Below are 19,263 nucleotides of genomic sequence, written 5' to 3' on the forward strand. Positions count from 1 at the left end.
TCCAGTATTTCGCAGATTGCCTATTAACTTGTTTTTGTATACGGCTTCCTTATGACCAGCTTGTACACTTTGGCTGAAACAGCACAGATGTGATGCCGTGTTTCTCTCATGATCTGAGGGCTCTAATCTCAGAATACTCCGGTATTGACAATATTCACGTTGATTAGTGTTTGCCTGAGATGTCACTTCGGTAATTAATGATCGTTTTGTGGGTGAGGCACTCGAAATCATGTAAATATTTCATTCCTCATCAAAGTTTTAATTTATTCATTTATTTTATATCCACGTACACCTATGTTTTTCTGTTTTATCTAATAGGTCATACTCTCTTGTTGATTTTACTGTTAATGATTTTGATATTTAAATTATCCCACATTGTTATCAAAGGTGGGCCATTGTAAGTTGAATTCTGCAATCTTCTGATTTCCAATCATTCTTGCTTGTTGGTGGTATAAAGTTTCTCAAATGACTACTCTCATTCCCATTCTCCTTAAATATAAGAATTTTAACAGCTGTGTGACTTATCAGAATACATATGCAATGTGTACTGATTAGCCAGGGTAATAAATATCCTCATATTCTTATCATCACTTTGTGTTTGTTGGCCCTGAGCTCCCTTCTTGTAGTTATTCATAAATCAGTAATGAGCTATTGTGTTGTGGAGGTCAACATTGTTCCTGTAGAACAATGGAACTGTTCATTCTACCTAGGTTTGGGTATTCATACTTTTTATTACTCAAATAACTCATGTTTTTTTTATGCATCTGTCCTGGAGTCGTCCAATTTCACGAAGTCCTGGTTCACTTTAGTGGAGACTATTTGTATATCTGTACATATACTCAATATGGAAAGCCCCAAAGTGACTCCAGTGTTTTCTACTTGCATTGAACATGGTAGTGTCTATTCCAGTTTCTCCCTCTGAGGCCTGTGACTGCCCTCTCTGGGAATGAGGAGCCTGCTTCTTCTTATCCTTAGGCTGTCTACTTCTCTCTCTAGTCTTTCTGCCTACACAGTCGGTCTCCAATGCTGCCGCCACCCATCCCCAGAACAACACATACCGTCTGAGCCAGAAGAACAAGGAGCCCTGGAGCAAGCACAGACTTCATTTTTACTTTCTAAAGTCATTTCCAAGTTGGGTTTTTCCAAGTTTAGATGTTGGGAGAATTGAAAAAAAGGAAAAAAAAAAAAGGTCCCCTGAGGCCACATGCAAAGGAAGGGCTGTAAACACACACTGACTAACATTCTGCTTCCTGCTTTTTATTGGATTTTATTTGGGGTGAAGGGGCAGATATGGGAATTGTTGATGTGCAGGCCAGCCTGGGGCTTCCATACATAGGCTTTGAAGAGATCCCACAGTGTCTGTCTTTTTGTGATTGCACGTGTTGCTGTTGAGAGCAAGGAGAACAGAACCTAAAGGGAGCTTTCCAAGCTCCTTGGTCACACCTCTCCCCTGAGTGGTGAAAGCATCAGTTGTAACCCACTGGCTGACAATTGCTGAGGGTCTGCTGTATAGCAGCCCCTGGGCAAGGTGCCTTCTCACAAGGCTGAGCTGGGGGACGCTCTGGGATAGGGGTACAGCCAGAACTTGGGGACCGAGGAGGAACTTGTGGAGATTCTGTGCTTACCCTAAGAACTGATCTAGCATTTTCATAAAGGTTCTGAACATTATCCTCATAAGCAACAGGAGGCTTTGGCTTTTCTTTTCTCATTTTTGCCGGTTTTCCCCACATGTCTTAGTAATATATTTCATTCTCCACCCATCCACTCTCCTTGCTCTTCCCCATTCTGTCAGGGGAGAACTCATAAATGTCATTGGTCACAAATCCACTTTCCATACTTGCCAGAGTTACAAACCCACTTTCTGAAGGGTTCACAGCCATGTTGTCATAGTCACAAGATAGGTCATAGGGAGTGGCTTCACCAGAACACACCCGAAATGAGATGTTCTTCAGGTCTGGCCGGGGCTCAGCTAAATCGGCTTCACTTTGTTTTCTGATGACATTGTAAACATCTAGGTTGGGGCTGTTTCCTTGGTGAGGAGTGGGCCAAATGGTGTGTTGCTCCTTTGTACCAGGGTCTGACTGCTCTTGTTTTCTAGAAGAAGAGAACCAAGCTGAGTATTTGAGCTCAGGATACTGAGACTATATATCCCTGTTCCTACCGAAGTGGAGGGAGTAACCTCAGGAAGTGACCTGGCTCTACTTCTCACCTACCTACCCCTACAGGTTTTGTGGGTCAGGTAGGAGACAACCCAGGAAAGTGTTATGGTTATAGTGATCCTACATCTGCCATTCATTGGCTCTAGCTTGGGTTCCAGGACTCCCTTGAGAATATGGGGCCAAAAAGCAAGAGGAGAAAAAAAATTATACTAAAAACCTCATTTCTAAATACAATTAGCTATTTCTACTTCTATTATTTCTATCCTACCATTAAAAGTAAATAACAAGAGTAGAATTTATAATATCATTGACTCAATCACCAATAGAAATCATGTTCCCATATCATATCAGTTATTATAGTCGCTTTGAAATATTTTATGCTTACCTGTACTTCAAAATTATAATTATACCTACTACTAAGAATCATTAACAAAGAAACGATTAATTTTGGGAAATATTTTTGCTAAACTATGTAATGGTATATTTGCTTTCTTTTTCTACCAAAGCATTTTGTTTGCCACACTTAAAAATATTGTTTAAGGGACTGGGGATATAGCTAAATGTTATTGTCTGGCATGTGGAAAGTCCTGGGTTAATCCTGAGGACTGTTTAAAAAATGAAAGAAGGAAGGAAAGAAAAAAGAAAAAAGGAAAGAAGGAGAGAGAGAGAGAGAGAGAGAGAGAGAGAGAGAGAGAGAGAGAGAGAATGAATCAGGAAGAAAACTGCAAGCCCCCAACTCTAGCAAAGTGGTAAATACATTTAAAAGAACCAACTGCAGTGTAAGCCATTAGAAAAAATGTGTCTGTAGTTGTTTAACTGAATTCTATTTTAAATTCAAGAGAATTACTAATAGAAATGATTATAGTAATGGCTAATTCTTTTGAGTATTTATTGTATGCTTGTTATGTGTGTATTCATTGCTTTGATACCACAATAATCCTTTAAGGGGATTATTAAATGAAATAGGTTCTGCACTGGAATTTTACAAATTTATTTTCAATTGCTCATCAAAGTGAGTAAACTTAAGTTGCACCTTGATTTTCCTTCTGTAAAAGTGAGAATGCTAGCCTTTTTGTAGGCATACCATGATAATGGGGAATAAAGGTGTAACTGAGGACAGTTGCATGTACCTAAACTACATGAGCACATGATCCAGATTACATACAGAGGCTGCCTATGTTATCTAGTTTAGCTGCTTTGCAACAATATACTTTTGAAATCAATCAAAAGAAAAGTCAATTAAAAAGAATTTGAATTTGACACTGGGCAGTGGTGGTGCACACCTTTAATCCCAGCACTCGGGAGGCAGAGGCAGGCGGATCTCTGTGAGTGCGAGGCCAGCCTGGGCTACAGAGTGAGTTCCAGGAAAGGCGCAAAGCTACACTGAGAAACCCTGTCTCGGAAAAAAAAAAAAAAAGAATTTGGCTGATTCATTCTGTATCAGATGCTTCCCAGAATGCTCTGGAACACACAGTTTTCATGTGGTCCATTAGTCATTCCTTACTCAACAGACTTTTTTGGAATAAGGACCTACATTTTGGAGAGCACTTTGCTAGGTAATACATGGGTGCACAGGAAGTGAATAACACTGTTTTACCTTCCACATTGCTTAAAAATCTTCCACGCACAGAGAAAAGAAAGGACATTGGAGTACTGGCTTAGTCACAACTTAGCACAAACGCTCAGCTGAATGCTACTTGCCTGACGTGGACCTGAGTCAGCCACAGTTTACACTCAGTTCTGCACTGATCCTTCTCTTGGAGTTTTCATGGCTTTTAATGACCCCCACTGGGCAGCCTCCAAATCTCAGAGAGTGAGAGGGAGCAAAGGTTTCCAGGATGCAGGTTATACTTGCCTCCTTCTGCAGATGCAAAGCCAGCCTGCCGCGGAAAGGACCACTAGTAGGAGGAAAAGGGGAATCAGGCTGGGGATTAGGATGTAGGCAAGATTCAGAGTAGCCCCTGAAAAAGAAAAAAAACCATCTGTTAGCTCTGCTGATCTCCTCTGGACACCAAAGCCTAATGGAGCTTCCTGGGTGGGTACTACATCAGTGTACCAGCAGAAATATATTGTTTACTTCTGTGAATCTGTGAGCCAGTTATCCAAAAGAAGAACTTAAAAGACGAAAGATGATTTCAGGTCAGAGCTTACTGACTGGCTCCATGAAATCAGGCAGAACATCATGGAGGTAAGCAAGGGTGGAGGGAGAGATGGCTGTGTATATCATGGTGAAGAGGATACAGAGAAAAAAGGACATACCAAGTACCACATATATGCTTCAAAGGCATGCTCCCTGTGACCCACTTCCTCCGGCTAGGACCTACACCCTAAAATTTTCAGAATCTTCCATATAGCACCACTACCTGGGGACCAAACACTCAATACATGAGCATTCAGAAGATATTTTAGAGTCAAACCATAACCAAGAGGTTGATAGTCCTGATTCTACTGGGAGATGACACAGAAGATCCCATCTGAAACCCTTCCAGACCTTGCCCTGGCTGGGTCTTTATTTCGTTTTTCTCACCTTGGATCCTGTATAATAAGATGCGCAGACACTGTATTCCTAGATTCTGTGAGTTCTAGTGAATTGCAGAGCCCGACAGGGCTGGTGGGCACTACTGAATGTGTAGTCAGTTGAACATTAGCGCAGGTGGTCTGAGGCCTTCAAGACCTATGACTGATGTCTGATGTGAGAGGTGTGGAATATGCCTTTAAGCTGTGGGGGGAATCTGCATAGACATTCAGTGTCAGAACTGAATTGCAGTAAAAGAGTACATTTTACTTTATGAAGTTGATAATGCTGTCAGCTAGGTATGAAAAATATTAAATGATTAAACTGAAGCACAGATAAAGTTTTTTAAAGTTAAGTTGCTCAGTGACAAAACCCCAGATTTCCCTCTTGAAACTCAGGGTGAGAGTGAGGTCAAAAGCTCAGTAGCACTCCAGGTTATCACCTCAACTTTTTTACCTTTTATGATGCAGCCTTTTAGATGTTTATCTTTCCCATTTACTCAGTTTGGTTCACAGATGAATATTGATCCCAGATGGTATGTGTTATGGCTTGGGTTATTCACTCTTGTTTTCCTATATCCATTTTCTCAGCCCTATGCTATCCTACTTCCCATGGTTAGGAAAGTTCCCAAGTCTTGCCTTTACAGAGACAGGCGCAACCTTCCACCTCCTGTCTAGTCTCAGTAGTCTTAGGGTATCACTCATTGCATATTTCATTGTGCAATTAATATGGTGTTTGCAATGTCACAGGTCTTTGCCCAATTTCACCTTGTAAGGAGCTATATAAAGAAGAAAGTAGGAAGTTTAACCATAGGTAATTTCTAGTCCCGTTCTCTATTTTCCCCAAGTACCTTTGCTTTCTTTAAATGTTTCTTTGATGTCTTCTTTCTGTGTTTCTTTTGGAAGTACTGGTGTTGCTGGCTCAGTTGCTTCACCTGAGAGAGACACATATGGACTTGAGAGCCTGAAGAAAGGTGCTATAGTCCAGGGATGCTCTGAGGTCCTGTCACATGTAGAGTGGTATGCAAGGAAGTTTGTCTTCAGTGTGTGTGTGTGTGTGTGTGTGTGTGTGTGTGTGTGTGTGTGTGTGTGTACATAGTCTGAGGTTGACACCAGGTGTCTTCCACGACTGTCCCCACCTTGTGTTGTGAGACAGTCTCTCTGAACACGAAGCTTGCATATTCAGGTAGATTGGCTGGCAGGTAAACCCTGTCTCTGCCTTCCCAGTGATGGGATCAGAGGTGCATATCACTGTGCCAAGCTTTTAGACATGGATTCTGGAGTTCTAACTCAGGTCCTCAGGCTTGCATAGTGAGCACTTCATCCGCTGAGCCATCTCCCCAGACATGTCTTCATATTTTTGGTGAGAACTTTGCCAATGATCAGGCACCACAGCAGCCAACAAGCAATATAAAGGACTAAAGTACACAGGGGAGGTAACATGGCTCACTGCTAGGACCGTAAATAATCAGTTGGGCTCATTTATTACTTCACTAGATTGAATTACTCCTTTTATATTAACAATAATGCTAATAATAATAATAAGCATCCACAATGGAATTTCCAAACTATTACTTTTCAGTTTTGACCCACATAGATAACAGTGGGCAGAGAAGGAGAATGATAGGCTAGTTGCCACAATTGGATGTCACAGATGACGGCCCAATTTTCCTGGGTAAACACCAGTGGTCTTCCCACTGAATAATTTGCTCTAAAGGCCTGGTTTTAAATCTATGAAGGGGACCGTGAAATGGCCCAAATTAACCCAAATTTCATATGACAGACTTACCTCCAGGCCTTATAGAAGGTGTTGTACTTGGTTTCTCTGTAGCAGAAAGAAACAAAAACAAAAACAATGCTTGCATTTCCCTTCATCTGAATGAAATCAGCTAACGTGTGGCATCTAATTCCAATAAACTCTATGTATTGTCACCTTATTAATTATTGTTATCAGATAACAGAGGTAGGCTGCCTAAGTCAAAGAGTTACTCGAACACGAATGCTAGCCTCCCTTCAGCTTTACTTCAGTGGTTTTTTTTTTTTTTTTTTTTTTTTTTTTTGGTTTTTTGAGACAGGGTTTCTCTGTGTAGCTTTGGGGCTTTCCTGGAACTCACTTGGTAGCCCAGGCTGGCCTCGAACTCACAGAGAGCCTCCTGCCTCTGTCTCCGAGTGCTGGGATTAAAGGCATACGCCACCACCACCAGGCTACTTCAGTGTTTTTGAGTATTTAGGAGCTTTAATATCAGGCTTTGCAAATGCACACAGAAGCAGCATATTGAGCCCCTGTGTACTGTCATACAACCTCCGCCTACCAGCATGGAACTCCTTGAACTTCAGCATTGACCCCTACTCCCCCACTGCAGTTCCTGGCTGAGAATGTCTTAAAGTGGTCCAAGATATTTTGTCGGTTCCTACTGAGGACATTTCAGAGAGCAACAAACATGTAGTCTTCAGGAAGTGGAAGTGGTTGAGAGATTCCCCAGTTTAGCACTGAGTCTCTTATACTAAACCTCTTCTTCCTCTTCCTTTCCTTCTTCTTCTTCTTCTTCTTCTTCTTCTTCTTCTTCTTCTTCTTCTTCTTCTTCTCCTCCTCCTCCTCCTCCTCCTCCTCCTCCTCCTCCTCCTCCTCCTCCTTCTCTCCTTCTCTCCTTCTCCCTTCTCCCTCCTCCTCCTCCTCCTCTTCCTCCTACTTCAAAAGGCTTATTATGTATACAGTGTTCTGTCTGTATGTATGCCTGAACACCAGAAGAGGGCACCAGATCTCATTACAGATGGTGTGAGCCACCATGTGGTTGCTGAGAATTGAACTCAGGACCTCTGGAAGAGCAGCCAGTGCTCTTAACCTCTGAGCCATCTCTCTAGCCATAATCTTCTTTCTTTACGTATGTTTGTATAGACATGATATAAGTGTGTTCATTATTTACTTTTCAAACTTACCCATAGAGTGCCTACTAGATGCTAGCTAGAGACCATCCTAAGTGTTTTATAAAAACAATTAATCTTGGTAACAGGCTTATAAGGGAGCCTTATTACTATTCTTACTTTATACATGAAGAAACTAAAATAAAGGGGGTTTAAATAACCTGTTTAAATTTCATAGCTAATAATTAGCTGAAAGGAATGTCAACTAAATAAATTTAAATAAAAATTAAAATCATAAACAGGCATAATTGTGCTACTTAGTAAAGATAAAACAACAGATGTGGAAGATTCTAAGTATGTTAAAGAGTTTATATTCTAGCTGGGTGGTGGTGGCACACGCCTTTAATCCCAGCACTCGGAGACAGAGGCAGGCGGCTCTCTGTGAGTTCGAGGCCAGCCTGGTCTCCAAATTGAGTTGCAGGGAAAGCACAAAGCTACATAGAGAAGCCCTGTCTCGAAAAAACAAAAAAAACAAAAAACAAAAAACAAAAAAACAAAAAACAAAAAACAAAAACAAAACAAAACAAAAAAGTGTTTTTATTTTGACACCTGTGATCCCCATAGTCATCTCCTATAGCTCTGACCACTGACACTGTGGCCCTGAGCACAGCACATTTGTGCACTGTGGCCCTGAGCACAGCACATTTGTGCACTGTGGCCCTGAGCACAGCACATCTGTGTACAGCACATCTGTGTACAGCACAGCATTTCCATTGTCCCCTGCACAGTATTTGCCACACCTCAGATGATTTTGTGTCGTTCCACTGAATGTTCCTGTCTCTTTAGCACACAATGTGGCTATTGTGTCACTTATTCCACATGATCACATTCTCAAATCTAGTTTTAGACATTATCGCTCACTCACACAGTCCCTTACCAGTGTGTCATAATTTTAGTAGGGTGGTGTGCCATCCTGTGGGAATCACAGAAGTAACAACCAAGGAATCAACACTGACAAGATCCTATTATTTAATCTACAGACCTTACTCACATTCTGCCAACTGACACAGTCATGTCACTTACAGAACACCACTACCATCACTGTCGTCACCATCCTCTTGGACTAGGATGCAGTCAGGGTGACTTGTTGCGTTTAATTGTTAGTTGAGAAGGTGATGCTTAACCTGAAGCCTGAAGGGTGAGGATGAGTTGCCTGGGGAAGGGAGAAATGTTTCCAGTATAGAAAGTAGCAGATAAGAGCTTTCAAGGAACACTACTGAGTGCAGAGGTATTGGAATAGGACAGGGAGAGGAGTCGAGCGTGCTGGGAGGTGAGGACCTTTCCCTGCACGGTAAGCTGAATGAGTTTATCTTGTGGGGCTGTGGATTTTCAAAGGCCAGTGTTAGTTCTTCTCCATGTGTCTATCTCCCTCTATAAGATCTCATCTATATGTCCTGGGAGGCTGATCTCCATGGACTATGTCACTGGGCATGTAGCCATATAACTGGGGTAAAGTTTCGTTACCGGTAGTGTATTTGCAAATGAAATTGTTCTTCATGTTACACCGGTCATCATTCCACTGGAACATGTATGAGCCCCCGATGCCCGCTGGTGCCGATGGCTGATGGTACATAACCACACAGACCTCGCTGCCACAGGAAGGTTCATCCACATACCAGTTCCTGAAGGAAAAGGATGGACAATGGAGACAACTGGAGAAACACACTCTTAGACCTTCATGTCTTTATTTTCTCCTGAGGTTCCATCGAACCATAAGTGTCAGATTCTGCTTCAGAACATGGTACAGAGAGGAGGAGGAGGAACTGAAGCACTGCCAAAGAGTGGACACACGCTGTTGATCCAGTGCGGCTGTCACAATTAATCATCTGACATTTGCCACAACCTCTTTGCAGGGAGGGATATACTATGTTCTTCTGTCTTCAAGATAACTATGAGCAATTGAGGCTAGCACAGAGCTAGTCTGGAAGAAGGTCTTAATGCTTGCCTTCTCGTTTGGCTCTGTGCTACTTGGGCTTGGATTCTATCATACATACTGAGGAGAGACATGGCATATCTTTCTCAAAGCTCACCCTGCTTCCATCTTGATACTTTCCAATAGCTACCTCTGCCACACCAGCCCCAGATGATGGATGAGAAGATGAAGAATCTGAAGGAGACATCCCAAAATATAGAAGCTGCCAAAGTAGGAGAGGGGCTGGGGAGAGACTAGGAGGCCATCTTGGTCTTCGATAGTTTTTCAAACCATTTGTACAGGATCAGGGAAATGAGCCCCCTTGCCTCTGCTCTGAGGTATCTTCCTTTTGCCTCTTTAGCTCCTGAAAGGGTTCATAGTATGTTTAGCTTTACCATCCAGCAGTTCCTGGAACTGAGTGGTGATGCCACCTTGTTGAATATGTGGGAACCAGGATAAGGTCTTGGAGTCCACAGAATAGAAGTATGCAAACACTTACCTCATCTGCCAACTGAGGGCTGGGTTTTATAGTCTGCCTGAGCACCTGATCTGCTTCTTTCCAGGGTTAGCTCCAACTCTCACACTGTTTATCTAGACACTACTGCTCTGCCCATGTCTTCGCAAGCCTCTCTTCAGGAGAGCTGGCTAAGAGACATGTCTTCTGGTAGCCCCACAACATGACTCTGCTTTAGTCCTGTGTTGCAATCTGCTAAAAGGAAGATCCTTTGTTGCACCTACTGTGTTAAAAGAGTTTCCTGAACAACAGCTGAATTTATGATAAAACTCTGGACATTATACATGAACATCTGGTTGGGGTCTTGGTGGAGACTGGGCTTTGTGCCTCATTAGTTAACTCCAGCACAACTGGTCCTCCCCATAGTTTAATGTCTTTATGTTACTTCATCTTGAGATGGGGGAAGGAGAGAGAGGAGGAAGAGGGGGAGAAAGAGAGAGACTGATTGATTTCTAGAAAAGTATTTTTGGACTTGAGCCAGTTTTCAGATTCGTAACTCGCAGGGAAAGGCCAGATGCCTAGGAAGAAAACCCTGTAATGCTGTGGCAGGTGTCTATAATAAGAATTTCTTCTGTTCTTTCTGCAGGAGGACCTTTGGCTATTTAACCAAATAGCCTTACACTTGGGAAGGGGGATCTGTCTAAATATTGCTAGAATTGTTAAACATAAGGTATAATGGGCACTGATGTCACCAAAGCCACGCATCAGAGTGGGAGCACATTGGGGCAAGATATTTAATCAGTCAGCTCACAGTGGGCCCAACCAGTAGTAATTGGCCCAGCTCCAAAATATTATCTGTATCTATATCTATCTATCTATCTATCTATCTATCTATCTATCTATCTATAAATTGGCTCTAATTTTTTCATTTGTTGTTGTGAAACAAGGTCTAGTGTAGCTTTTCCAGGTGGGCCTTTAGCCAGCTGAGGCCAAACATGAACCTCATCTTCTAGCTTCTACCTCTGAGTAGGAAGGATCACATTATATGCCAGTGTGCATTTTTAGGGGTTGCTGAGGATGGAACCTAGGGCCTCTGAATAGACCTATTTAGTAGTTGGTATAGTTCCACATTGACTTCCTAGGCTAACAGTATAGAACTCCAAGCATAAGCCTCTAAAACTGCATTCCCTCACCGCAGCATCTTATCTAGAGTTAGATGGCAGGAAGCAGTTGTACTCTGCAGACCTGATAATGCAGAGTGCTGTCTCCTATCATATCTCTGCTTAGTTCACTTGTCTGACTCCTGTGAAGCCAGGCAGGTCCTAAAGTTTTATACAAGAGGAGCACACACTCAGCCCTGCGGACCCCCAACTGTGGCTGTCGTTCTATATGTGATGTCTTTGCTAGAATCTGGTGAACACATCCAAGAGACCCTGGAACAGTTTACATTAATTGGGAATGGACAACAGTTTACACGCATGATTTTGCCTTATTTTGATTTTTTTCCTCACACCCAGTTATAATACTTGGATTTCCTATGACTTGTGAAGAAAATCATACTGGTCCATTATACTGCTGACCACTGTGCCAATTGCACTAGATAAGCAAGGGGAAAAAAGGATAGTATATTGGAGACCTTAGTAAGACTCATGTATTCCAGAAAATTGGAGTAAAATTCAATGAATATTCAGGACCTATCACTTTGTTGGAATGTATAGATGTCTAGTGATCTGGACAGTGCAAGAACATCTCTTTCAAATTAAATAACAAACCATTATATCATACAATAATTTAAAGGAAGCATAATACTTGGCAGGCCTCTCTGGGTTCCAGAAGTTTTGTATTTCTCACCTGTAAGAGTACTACTGTGGCTTATATGACAGATGGCCAGTTTTGAGTGGGATTCTGAGCAGAAAGGGATTCTAAGGAAGGTCTGGGCTCAGGCACTTCTCACAATTGTACCTTCTTCCTCAGCACACACCCCTGTGAGTGGAAGAGTCCCTGTGACTAGTTGATACAGTGAGCTCAATCTTGGGTGTAAGTGAAGTCGAAGAAGCTAAAATGACTACAAACTTTACTCAGCTGCACCAAGAGGTGGCATTGAAAGCCAGTGGTGAGGGGACAGCCTCTCACTGACTAGAGCTTTAGTTGGTATACCTCATTAGCCACTTTATATGGAAGGAGAAGTTTCTGGAAGTTAAAACATATGAAATTTGGGGGAAATGAAGATGCACAGCCAACTAGTAAGATATAAAAGAAAAAGGATGAAGGTTGGAGACCATGACATCTTGGGTAGAATGAAGTGAATAGAGATAAAGAAGTGAGCATGAAGTCTGAGAATTGTTTTAGCACATGATAAGCTCATCAGGGAGTACCTTTCACAGAACTGGCACTAAACAACCAGGGAGACAAAAATAAGTGAGCCAAATGATGCCAACCAGCTGTTCTCAGCCACACTGATAGTATCCTAATAGATAAATAAGAACAATAACCATGGAGGCTCTGCATGGGTTCAACTGTTTAGATTGCATACAAGACTGGTCTGGACAAACATCCAGTCTTCTGGCAATAGAGACCCATATTAAGACTGATGCTAATTCCTGCCTGAGCCATTCAAGGTGACACCAGAGATGGTCTGACAATGTCAGAAGCCAGCCATTGAAACCAACAGAGGGTGGGGAGGATGAGAAGGGAATAGTATAGCACTGGTAATTAAGGAGACAAACATGATACTTGGTGGTAAGTTAGCTACAATGGGACAGTTACTCATTTTGGTTGGAAAAGATACGATCTGGGTATTGAGTTTTCTTTTTCTGCCTCGGGGTTTTAGTTAGATCCACTATCCAAAAGTGTAAATAGTGTCTTATCTATCAAAATAAGACCCCAAATACAGTCTCATCGGACAAAAGACCTATTTTGTAGCAAAGGAGGTATGAGCCTAGGCCCCTAGTCATGGGAATTCCTTGTCAGATTACATTTGACTCCCATCCCAAAGCTGCCAGCTCGACTCAGGGAAGAGCTTGTTGAAAATACAGCTGAAGCATCAGCCTCAAGGTAATTGAACTTTGGGGAGGGACATCACTCTCCAATTAGCAGTGCATACTTTAAAGCAACAAGTTCCATTGCCCTGTATCTCTATGAGTCGAATACATGGGTCTGGAGCCAAGGGTTAAGAGCAGCAGCCCCTCCACTGAGGACCATCATCCCCTGTGGAGTTTGTGCTTCTCCTTTCTGCAGTGCTATAATATGGAAGTTTGAGTCGTTTCCAGAGAGGAATACTTCTGTTAGGAGACGTAGCAAGAGTCTAATCAAGCCACAAGCCATGGTTACCAAGTGGCGCTTGGGATCTCTGGGATCAGAGATCAGCAGACAAGAAGAGATGTCAGTATGTAAGCAGGAGGTTATTTACTCTATATTAGGAGGGGGTGGTTTGCTGCTGTATGTTATTGTTAGGAAGAGCCTGCCAGTTATGTACTTGGGAGTATCTTCATGTTCACGTCCTACTTTTGAAAGTCAATGAGAAAACATATTAACTCTAGGCTGAGAAGTGCAAGTTGACTAGAGCCTCATGCTCTTCAGAGATGACGGTCTGGTTATGCTACTAAGTCAGCCATTGAGACCAGCAGAAGGGGGAGGGTATGTTATGGGATAGTAAAGGTCAGCAAGTGTCAGTTGTGGTTCTAAGATCATCTCCAGTGATGAGATATATACTTCCTACTCTGAACCTTCTCTTTTAAAATTTCTTCCAGGAAGAGAAGGCTGTAAGAATCTCAGAGCAGTTTCTTCTACAACTTATATGAAGATGAGATCTTATAAGTGTAATCAGTAGAGAATGAGAGTGGGCATGCTGCTTGCATGTCTGTGTACCATGTGCATGCAGTACCTGCATAGTACAGAAGAAGGAGGAAAATTCCCCCTGGAACTGGAGTTATAGACAGTTATGAGATGCCATGTGGGTGCTGGGAACTGAACCTGGGTCCACTGCTAGAGCAGCCAGTGCTCTTAACTACTGAGGTATCGATCCAGCCCAGATAAACTATTTTTTAATCTTTATGCTTTTGAGTGATAGTGACTATACATTTTCCATATAATTGTAGAGCAAATTCAATTTTCTTCATTGTGAGCTCTCTGCTTAGGTCTTTTGTCTTTTTGTCTCCAAGGCTTTATATGTTATCATCTTTATATTTAAATTGACTTACAACTCATTATCATATAAAGATTAACTTTGGGACATTGTTCCCCCTCCTTTCCCATGTTGGTTTTATAATGTTGATATTTTTGAAATGTTTGTCCATGTCCCTGTGTTTTTTAGGAAGAAATGATGACAGTGTCATGGTGCATAGTGGGGTGTGAGTACTCGTCAGTATCTTCATGCTGTGAGTTTAGGAGTTCCCTACAAATGGTAGTTTTCTTGAAGTCTCCACCCTTGGTCAGTCCAGAGTAAGATGGATTCTTGCCCATATCATGATTCCCTGTGGTCTGGAGTCCTACCCTGGCCCCATCATTATGTACCTTCAGTTTCTCAGCACAGTCTTAGCTCCAAGGGCCAGAGAACCAGAACCATAGATGCCAAGCATGGCATGCCATTGGAAAAGTGCTTCTGGGCTTCACCCACCTGAACAGGGCACTTTGGGCCCAAGTCAAGGCTGTGTTCTCCATTTTTTGCCATACTCCTCTGATCAGTAACCATCCTCTTGTTACTGCCAGACCTTCTCATGAATCTGACACTATGGGTTCTGCTTGACTCCTTTCTGAGTGGTGTCAAGGGAACCAGCTGCTGTGGGACCCACCCACTTACCTGAATTGTGATGTGCTTCCATCTGTCCAAGCATAAAGGTCTTGGCAGGCTGTGCTGTTGCCCTGCTTCTCCTCCAGCCTCCTGAGGCCAATCCAGAAATCACCATCAGACGCCAAGAGGTTTTCAATGAACTTTTCTATCAGTCTCTGCTCGTCTTCTGTTTCGATACTGACTAGCTGTCCCCCATCTCTCCTGCAGGCTTCGTTGGCTTCCTCAAAGTTCAGTCTTTGAAAAGCATCACGGAAGTAAATGACTTTGTAGCAGGGCCTCCGAGTCCCTCCCCGGCAGACCAGCTGCCCTAGAGAAAAAAAGAAGGCAACCTGTTTCAGTACCCCAAGAAAGTAGACCAAGGCAGATGTACCTAGAAACATCTAAATGAAGCTGTTTCTGGGCAGGAATTCTGATTGTTTATCTGTGGATTGTTATTGCTCAAGGTTTCTAGAGAAAATTAATACTCTTTTACAACACAAAGTAACAGGGATTTTAAAGTCTGGTGCTTGTATTGTGGAGGGGATCAATGTGTTTGTTTTAGTGCAGATTGCTGAAGATGTTTCTGTATTTTAAAGAGAATAGGTAAATACTTATGGCTTACCTTAATGCATACAAATAAGACATTCATGCCCGTTGGAAGTCCCAGGGAATTATGGGGGCTTAGAATAGGCGTTGCTGTTAAATGATTCCTTCAGTATAGAGGGGCATTATCAAGTCAGCATGGATTCCTCTACTCTGAAGTCCTCTGTCGATGCAGTGGGCCTAACTTGCTCAGCCTCTGGTGTGAGCAGAAGCTAAGAGCGTCCATGGGTTTTTCTGCTACTGATAATCAGGTCTCTGACCTAAAGCTAGAGTTTACCGAACTTTTTCCACGTCCCATTAGCTATGGTAAAGGTTTTTATTTTTTTTAAATTTTTATAAAAGATTATTCTCCGGCTGAAGAGATGGCTCAGTGGGTAAGAGCTGCTCTTCCAGAGATCCTGAGTTCAATTTCCAGCAACCACATGATGGCTCACAACCATCTATAATGGGATCTGATGCCCTCTTCTGTAATGCAGGCATACATGCAGATAAAGAGAACTCATACATAAAAAATAAGTAAGTATTAAAAAAGTTTATTCTCCCTTAGTCCCAGAACAGTCTTCCAATGTCGAGACCATTTATGCCCCACTCCGTGAATGAGAAACTGAAGCTTTGAGAAGTTGACTTGTCATCCAGCTCTGAGCAGCACTGTCAGAGTAGGGATCCAGCTCTGCTAAGGAAGTCATGGCAGAGTCACGGACTTGTATTGACGGTTCCCCACTCTTGGACAGGCTCAGCTTGCACTCGGGGCCCATGTCTCCTTTGATTGACACTTGAAAGACTGAAGGCAGTTTCAGAAACACGAAAGCAATCCCATCAAGCAGCAAGTAGCAACCTGTTCGCCACCACAGGCTGCCTTAGCTTGTGCCTGGCTGGCTGAAGTCCTGCTGCAGCTGAAACCTAGCCCAGTCACCCTTTGTGCACTCGACATTTATTGGGTGACTCCTCCTTGCCTGATGTGTTAGGTATTGAGAATACAGAGATGCCAGTTCTCAACCCACAGGAGCCCGCAGCTTGACTCTGGATTTAAATGTACAAAATAAAAGCCAAGTTTCAACAAGGAGACTAGTCCCTTGCAATAAAAGAGCCAAACTGCAGGCTCTGGGTGTGACTTGCTGCCACTGAGTAAGGCATAAATGAGTTTAGTTTCTTGCCAGACCTTCTAGAGTGTTTCAACTTCTCCAGTATGTATTTCAGCTCTCCAGGGAGCCAGGCAATGTTCATTATTTCCAGTAATCGTCCAGCATACAGGCCCAAAGACCACAGTAAGTGCTAGCTGTGAAAAAGGAATGCAAGATCCTTCCCCAACTCCACACTTAGGTAAATTCTCAATGAGCGAGGAGCTGGGAGCATCCTGTACCTGTTGCTGCTAAATAAAAGGTCTCTAACAGCACAGGTTCCCCAGAGGCTGAGGAGTGCCCAGAAGCTGGGCTTGCTCACCAGGGAGGTGTCCAGAGAAAAGGAGAAGGCGGCAGCAGAGGAAGGCAAAGGGACCCTGGCCTCCCCCAACCTGGCCACTAGCATATCCGAAACCGGAGTTGCCTTTACTAGCAGTCCCACCTTCCCAGGCCAGACTGCCAAGAGAAAGCTTAACACCTTGATAGCGTTTCCTGTGTGGTCCAGGATGGCTGCACACATCCCCTGTATGCTAGTGACTGCCAGGGAGCCCCGGAGCTGGAAGGCAGCCGAGGACCCATCTGGTTCCCCTGTCTTCAGGAAGTGTCTTTCTTTTCTCATTTGCAGGAAGGGGAAGGGCAGGCAGGAGGTCTCCCATCACCAAGTGTGGAGCCATGCAGCCCTAACCGTCCCTGCTCCTCTGCTGAGCCGAACCACACCCCCATCCTGAAATCAAAGTTAAATCAGACCCACAAGCTGGGATTAGTGTACATTCCCATTTTTCTCCATCCCTCGGTGCCTCTTTGGCCAAAGTGACCTGATAAAAAGATACAGATATTCTCCCCCAGACATGCAGACTGAATGGAAGGAGAAAGAAGTCAGAGCACTGTACCTCCTGTGGGGTCCAAGTCCGAGGCTGCAGTGACACACAAGGAAGGAAGCAGAGTCATTCTTGGAGCCTGGCAGGGCTGGTTCCGTTCTAACTAGTCTACTTTCCCAATCTCTGAGCTCCCATTCCAGGCCGGCCACCCTCCCCTCAGAGGAGAGCAAGAGTAACAGGTAGGCTTCCCACAGTCCCGCAGATCCAGAATCCATTGCCACCACTAGAAGGATCCAGACACTGCCCCAGGCAGCAGTGCTCAAGGTGCAGGCGGAGGGGAACTCACTGGCGCAAGTTTGCCCACGGCCCCACCCAGGCTACGTCCTCCCACTCACCCTTCGGTAACCCCTGGCAAAGAATGGACTTCCAGCGTTGCAGGATACCCAGGGCGGCCCCAGGAACCGGAGCTGGTTGTACATTTGCTCCCTGGAAGCAGAGAACTCAGAAAGGGCAGATTGGGTCCCGGAGTGGATCTTGGGATCTCTGACCCCCTCACTACGCGAAGGGCCACAGAAGGGGTGCAGTGGCCCTGAAGACAGTCCTCAACAGCTGGGGTGTACTGAGCGCATCAACCCCAGGCGCTTGGGCACCAGCCCTCTCCCCAGGGCGCAAACTCACCGCTCAGCAGGCGACCCTTCAAACCCCGCGGTTCTGCCAGCAGCACAGCCAGCAACATAGCCTGCAGCGCTGGTCCTGGCTGCATTGCTGGACTCCAATGCGTCCTGACACCCCAGAACTAAGGCAGAGAAGTAGGAAAACAGGCGGCTGCGTTTGGGCAACTGCCACCAAGGCAGCCGCATCTCCGAAGGACCCACAGACTGGGAGGAGTCCGGGAGGGCGCAGAGTCCGTTAGTTGGTTGCCCCTCCGCCTCCTGGGACGTCACTGCGGGGAAGGCAGCCCCTTGGGCTGGCCCGCCCTTGACGGCTTGATCTAGTGCTCCATGCTCCAAAAACTGCTAGCTCAGAGAAGGGAGCAGGCAGCGGAAGGGGCCAGCTCTCCAGAGAGAGCCGCCCAAGGGAGATCCTGAGTTTGCCTAAGAGAGAAAAATCCCACTGGAGATTCTCTGAACTCCCATGAAGAGGGTGCAGTATCTTCAAATAGTATCATCCCCCGTCCTCATCACTACACCCAGTTTTTACCAAGTGGGCCAAAGTGGCAAGACCCCTACTCACACCTCAGTAAGCTTCAGACCCAGGCTGCAAGTGTGATGAGGTAGGAATGGCTTCTCAGGCAGGCGGTGTGTCTACTGACTAGGAGTGAACGGTTCAGACTGAGGGGCTTCCAGGAAAGGAGGTAAGGCAGGAGTTCCTAAGAGGCCCCCACCAGAAGCTAGAGTGTTCCAAATCTCAGCCAGAAAGCCATCTGCTTTGTACAGGACACATATTGGGAGGTGGGAATGGTTTGTGGAGTCCACCTTTGGTGGACAGAAAGATGACTCCCGTAGGAAAGAATGTCCCCTCCCCCCATAAAAGTTTCCGTAACCAACCCAGCCTAAGTGTCTGCTTCCCTTTAAACTCTCATAATAGTTGTGTTTATAATTGTGTCTTATAGTAGACGTGTTTTCAAATACGTTCAAACAAGAGAGCCAGTCTCCTGTCAAAAAACAAACAACCAAAACAAAACAAAAAACTATGGATTAACTAGAAAGCCATGGGTTCTTTGTCTTTTCCATTACGCTATAGTGTTGTGAACCATAGCAGAAGCCACATCTGGGCTGCGGACTTCTGGATTTTGGTCCCAGTTTGCTTCTGTTTACCTATTCATCTAGCTTTTCAGAAGACCATTCAGAAAGGCAAGAATAAAGCATATGCCACCACTGCCTGGCAGACAAGTGTAATTTTTCTTGGTAAAATTTCTTTGGCCCAAGAACCATTCCTCAGCTTGATGAGCTCAAAGTTAACTAAGAGACCACCAGGTAGAATGCTTGGGCTAAG

The 19,263-nt window shown here is 44.2% G+C and overlaps 1 protein-coding gene across 3 annotated transcripts; it reads right to left on the reverse strand.

Moving 5' to 3' along the window:
• Positions 1-1,237: 1,237 nt before the first annotated feature.
• On the reverse strand, positions 1,238-18,130 carry Layn (layilin). Of its 3 annotated transcripts, XM_036193693.1 has the most exons (8): positions 17,947-18,130; positions 17,341-17,364; positions 14,760-15,057; positions 9,060-9,217; positions 6,463-6,498; positions 5,525-5,608; positions 4,015-4,120; positions 1,238-2,094 (listed from the first exon to the last, which is right to left on the reverse strand). In XM_036193693.1, exons 1-8 carry the CDS (start codon positions 18,029-18,031, stop codon positions 1,734-1,736), a joined length of 1,152 nt encoding a protein of 383 aa, XP_036049586.1. In that variant the 5' UTR covers positions 18,032-18,130; the 3' UTR covers positions 1,238-1,733. The 3 variants fall into 3 exon arrangements, with proteins under 3 accessions (XP_036049586.1, XP_036049587.1, XP_036049588.1); XM_036193694.1 differs by lacking the exon at positions 17,341-17,364; XM_036193695.1 differs by lacking the exons at positions 6,463-6,498; positions 9,060-9,217; positions 17,341-17,364; positions 17,947-18,130 and adding an exon at positions 11,771-11,783 and having other exon boundaries at positions 5,525-5,628; positions 14,760-14,865.
• Between the last annotated feature and the right edge of the window lie 1,133 nt (positions 18,131-19,263).

The sequence above is a fragment of the Onychomys torridus genome, chromosome 7 (genome assembly GCF_903995425.1).
Source record: "Onychomys torridus chromosome 7, mOncTor1.1, whole genome shotgun sequence".
NCBI lineage: Eukaryota > Metazoa > Chordata > Mammalia > Rodentia > Cricetidae > Onychomys > Onychomys torridus.

What these genes read in the sequence shown, in the direction of transcription:
- Layn (XM_036193693.1), bottom strand. Translation starts at nt 18,031, where the DNA reads ATGCAGCCAGGACCAGCGCTGCAGGCTATGTTGCTGGCTGTGCTGCTG. An exon ending in GGAAGCACATCACAATTCAG is followed by an intron (nt 9,218 to 14,759) that starts GTAAGTGGGTGG and finishes CTTTTCCTTCAG; the next exon opens with GAACTGGTATGTGGATGAAC. An exon ending in AACATTTAAAGAAAGCAAAG is followed by an intron (nt 4,121 to 5,524) that starts GTACTTGGGGAA and finishes TTTCTTTTTCAG; the next exon opens with GGGCTACTCTGAATCTTGCC.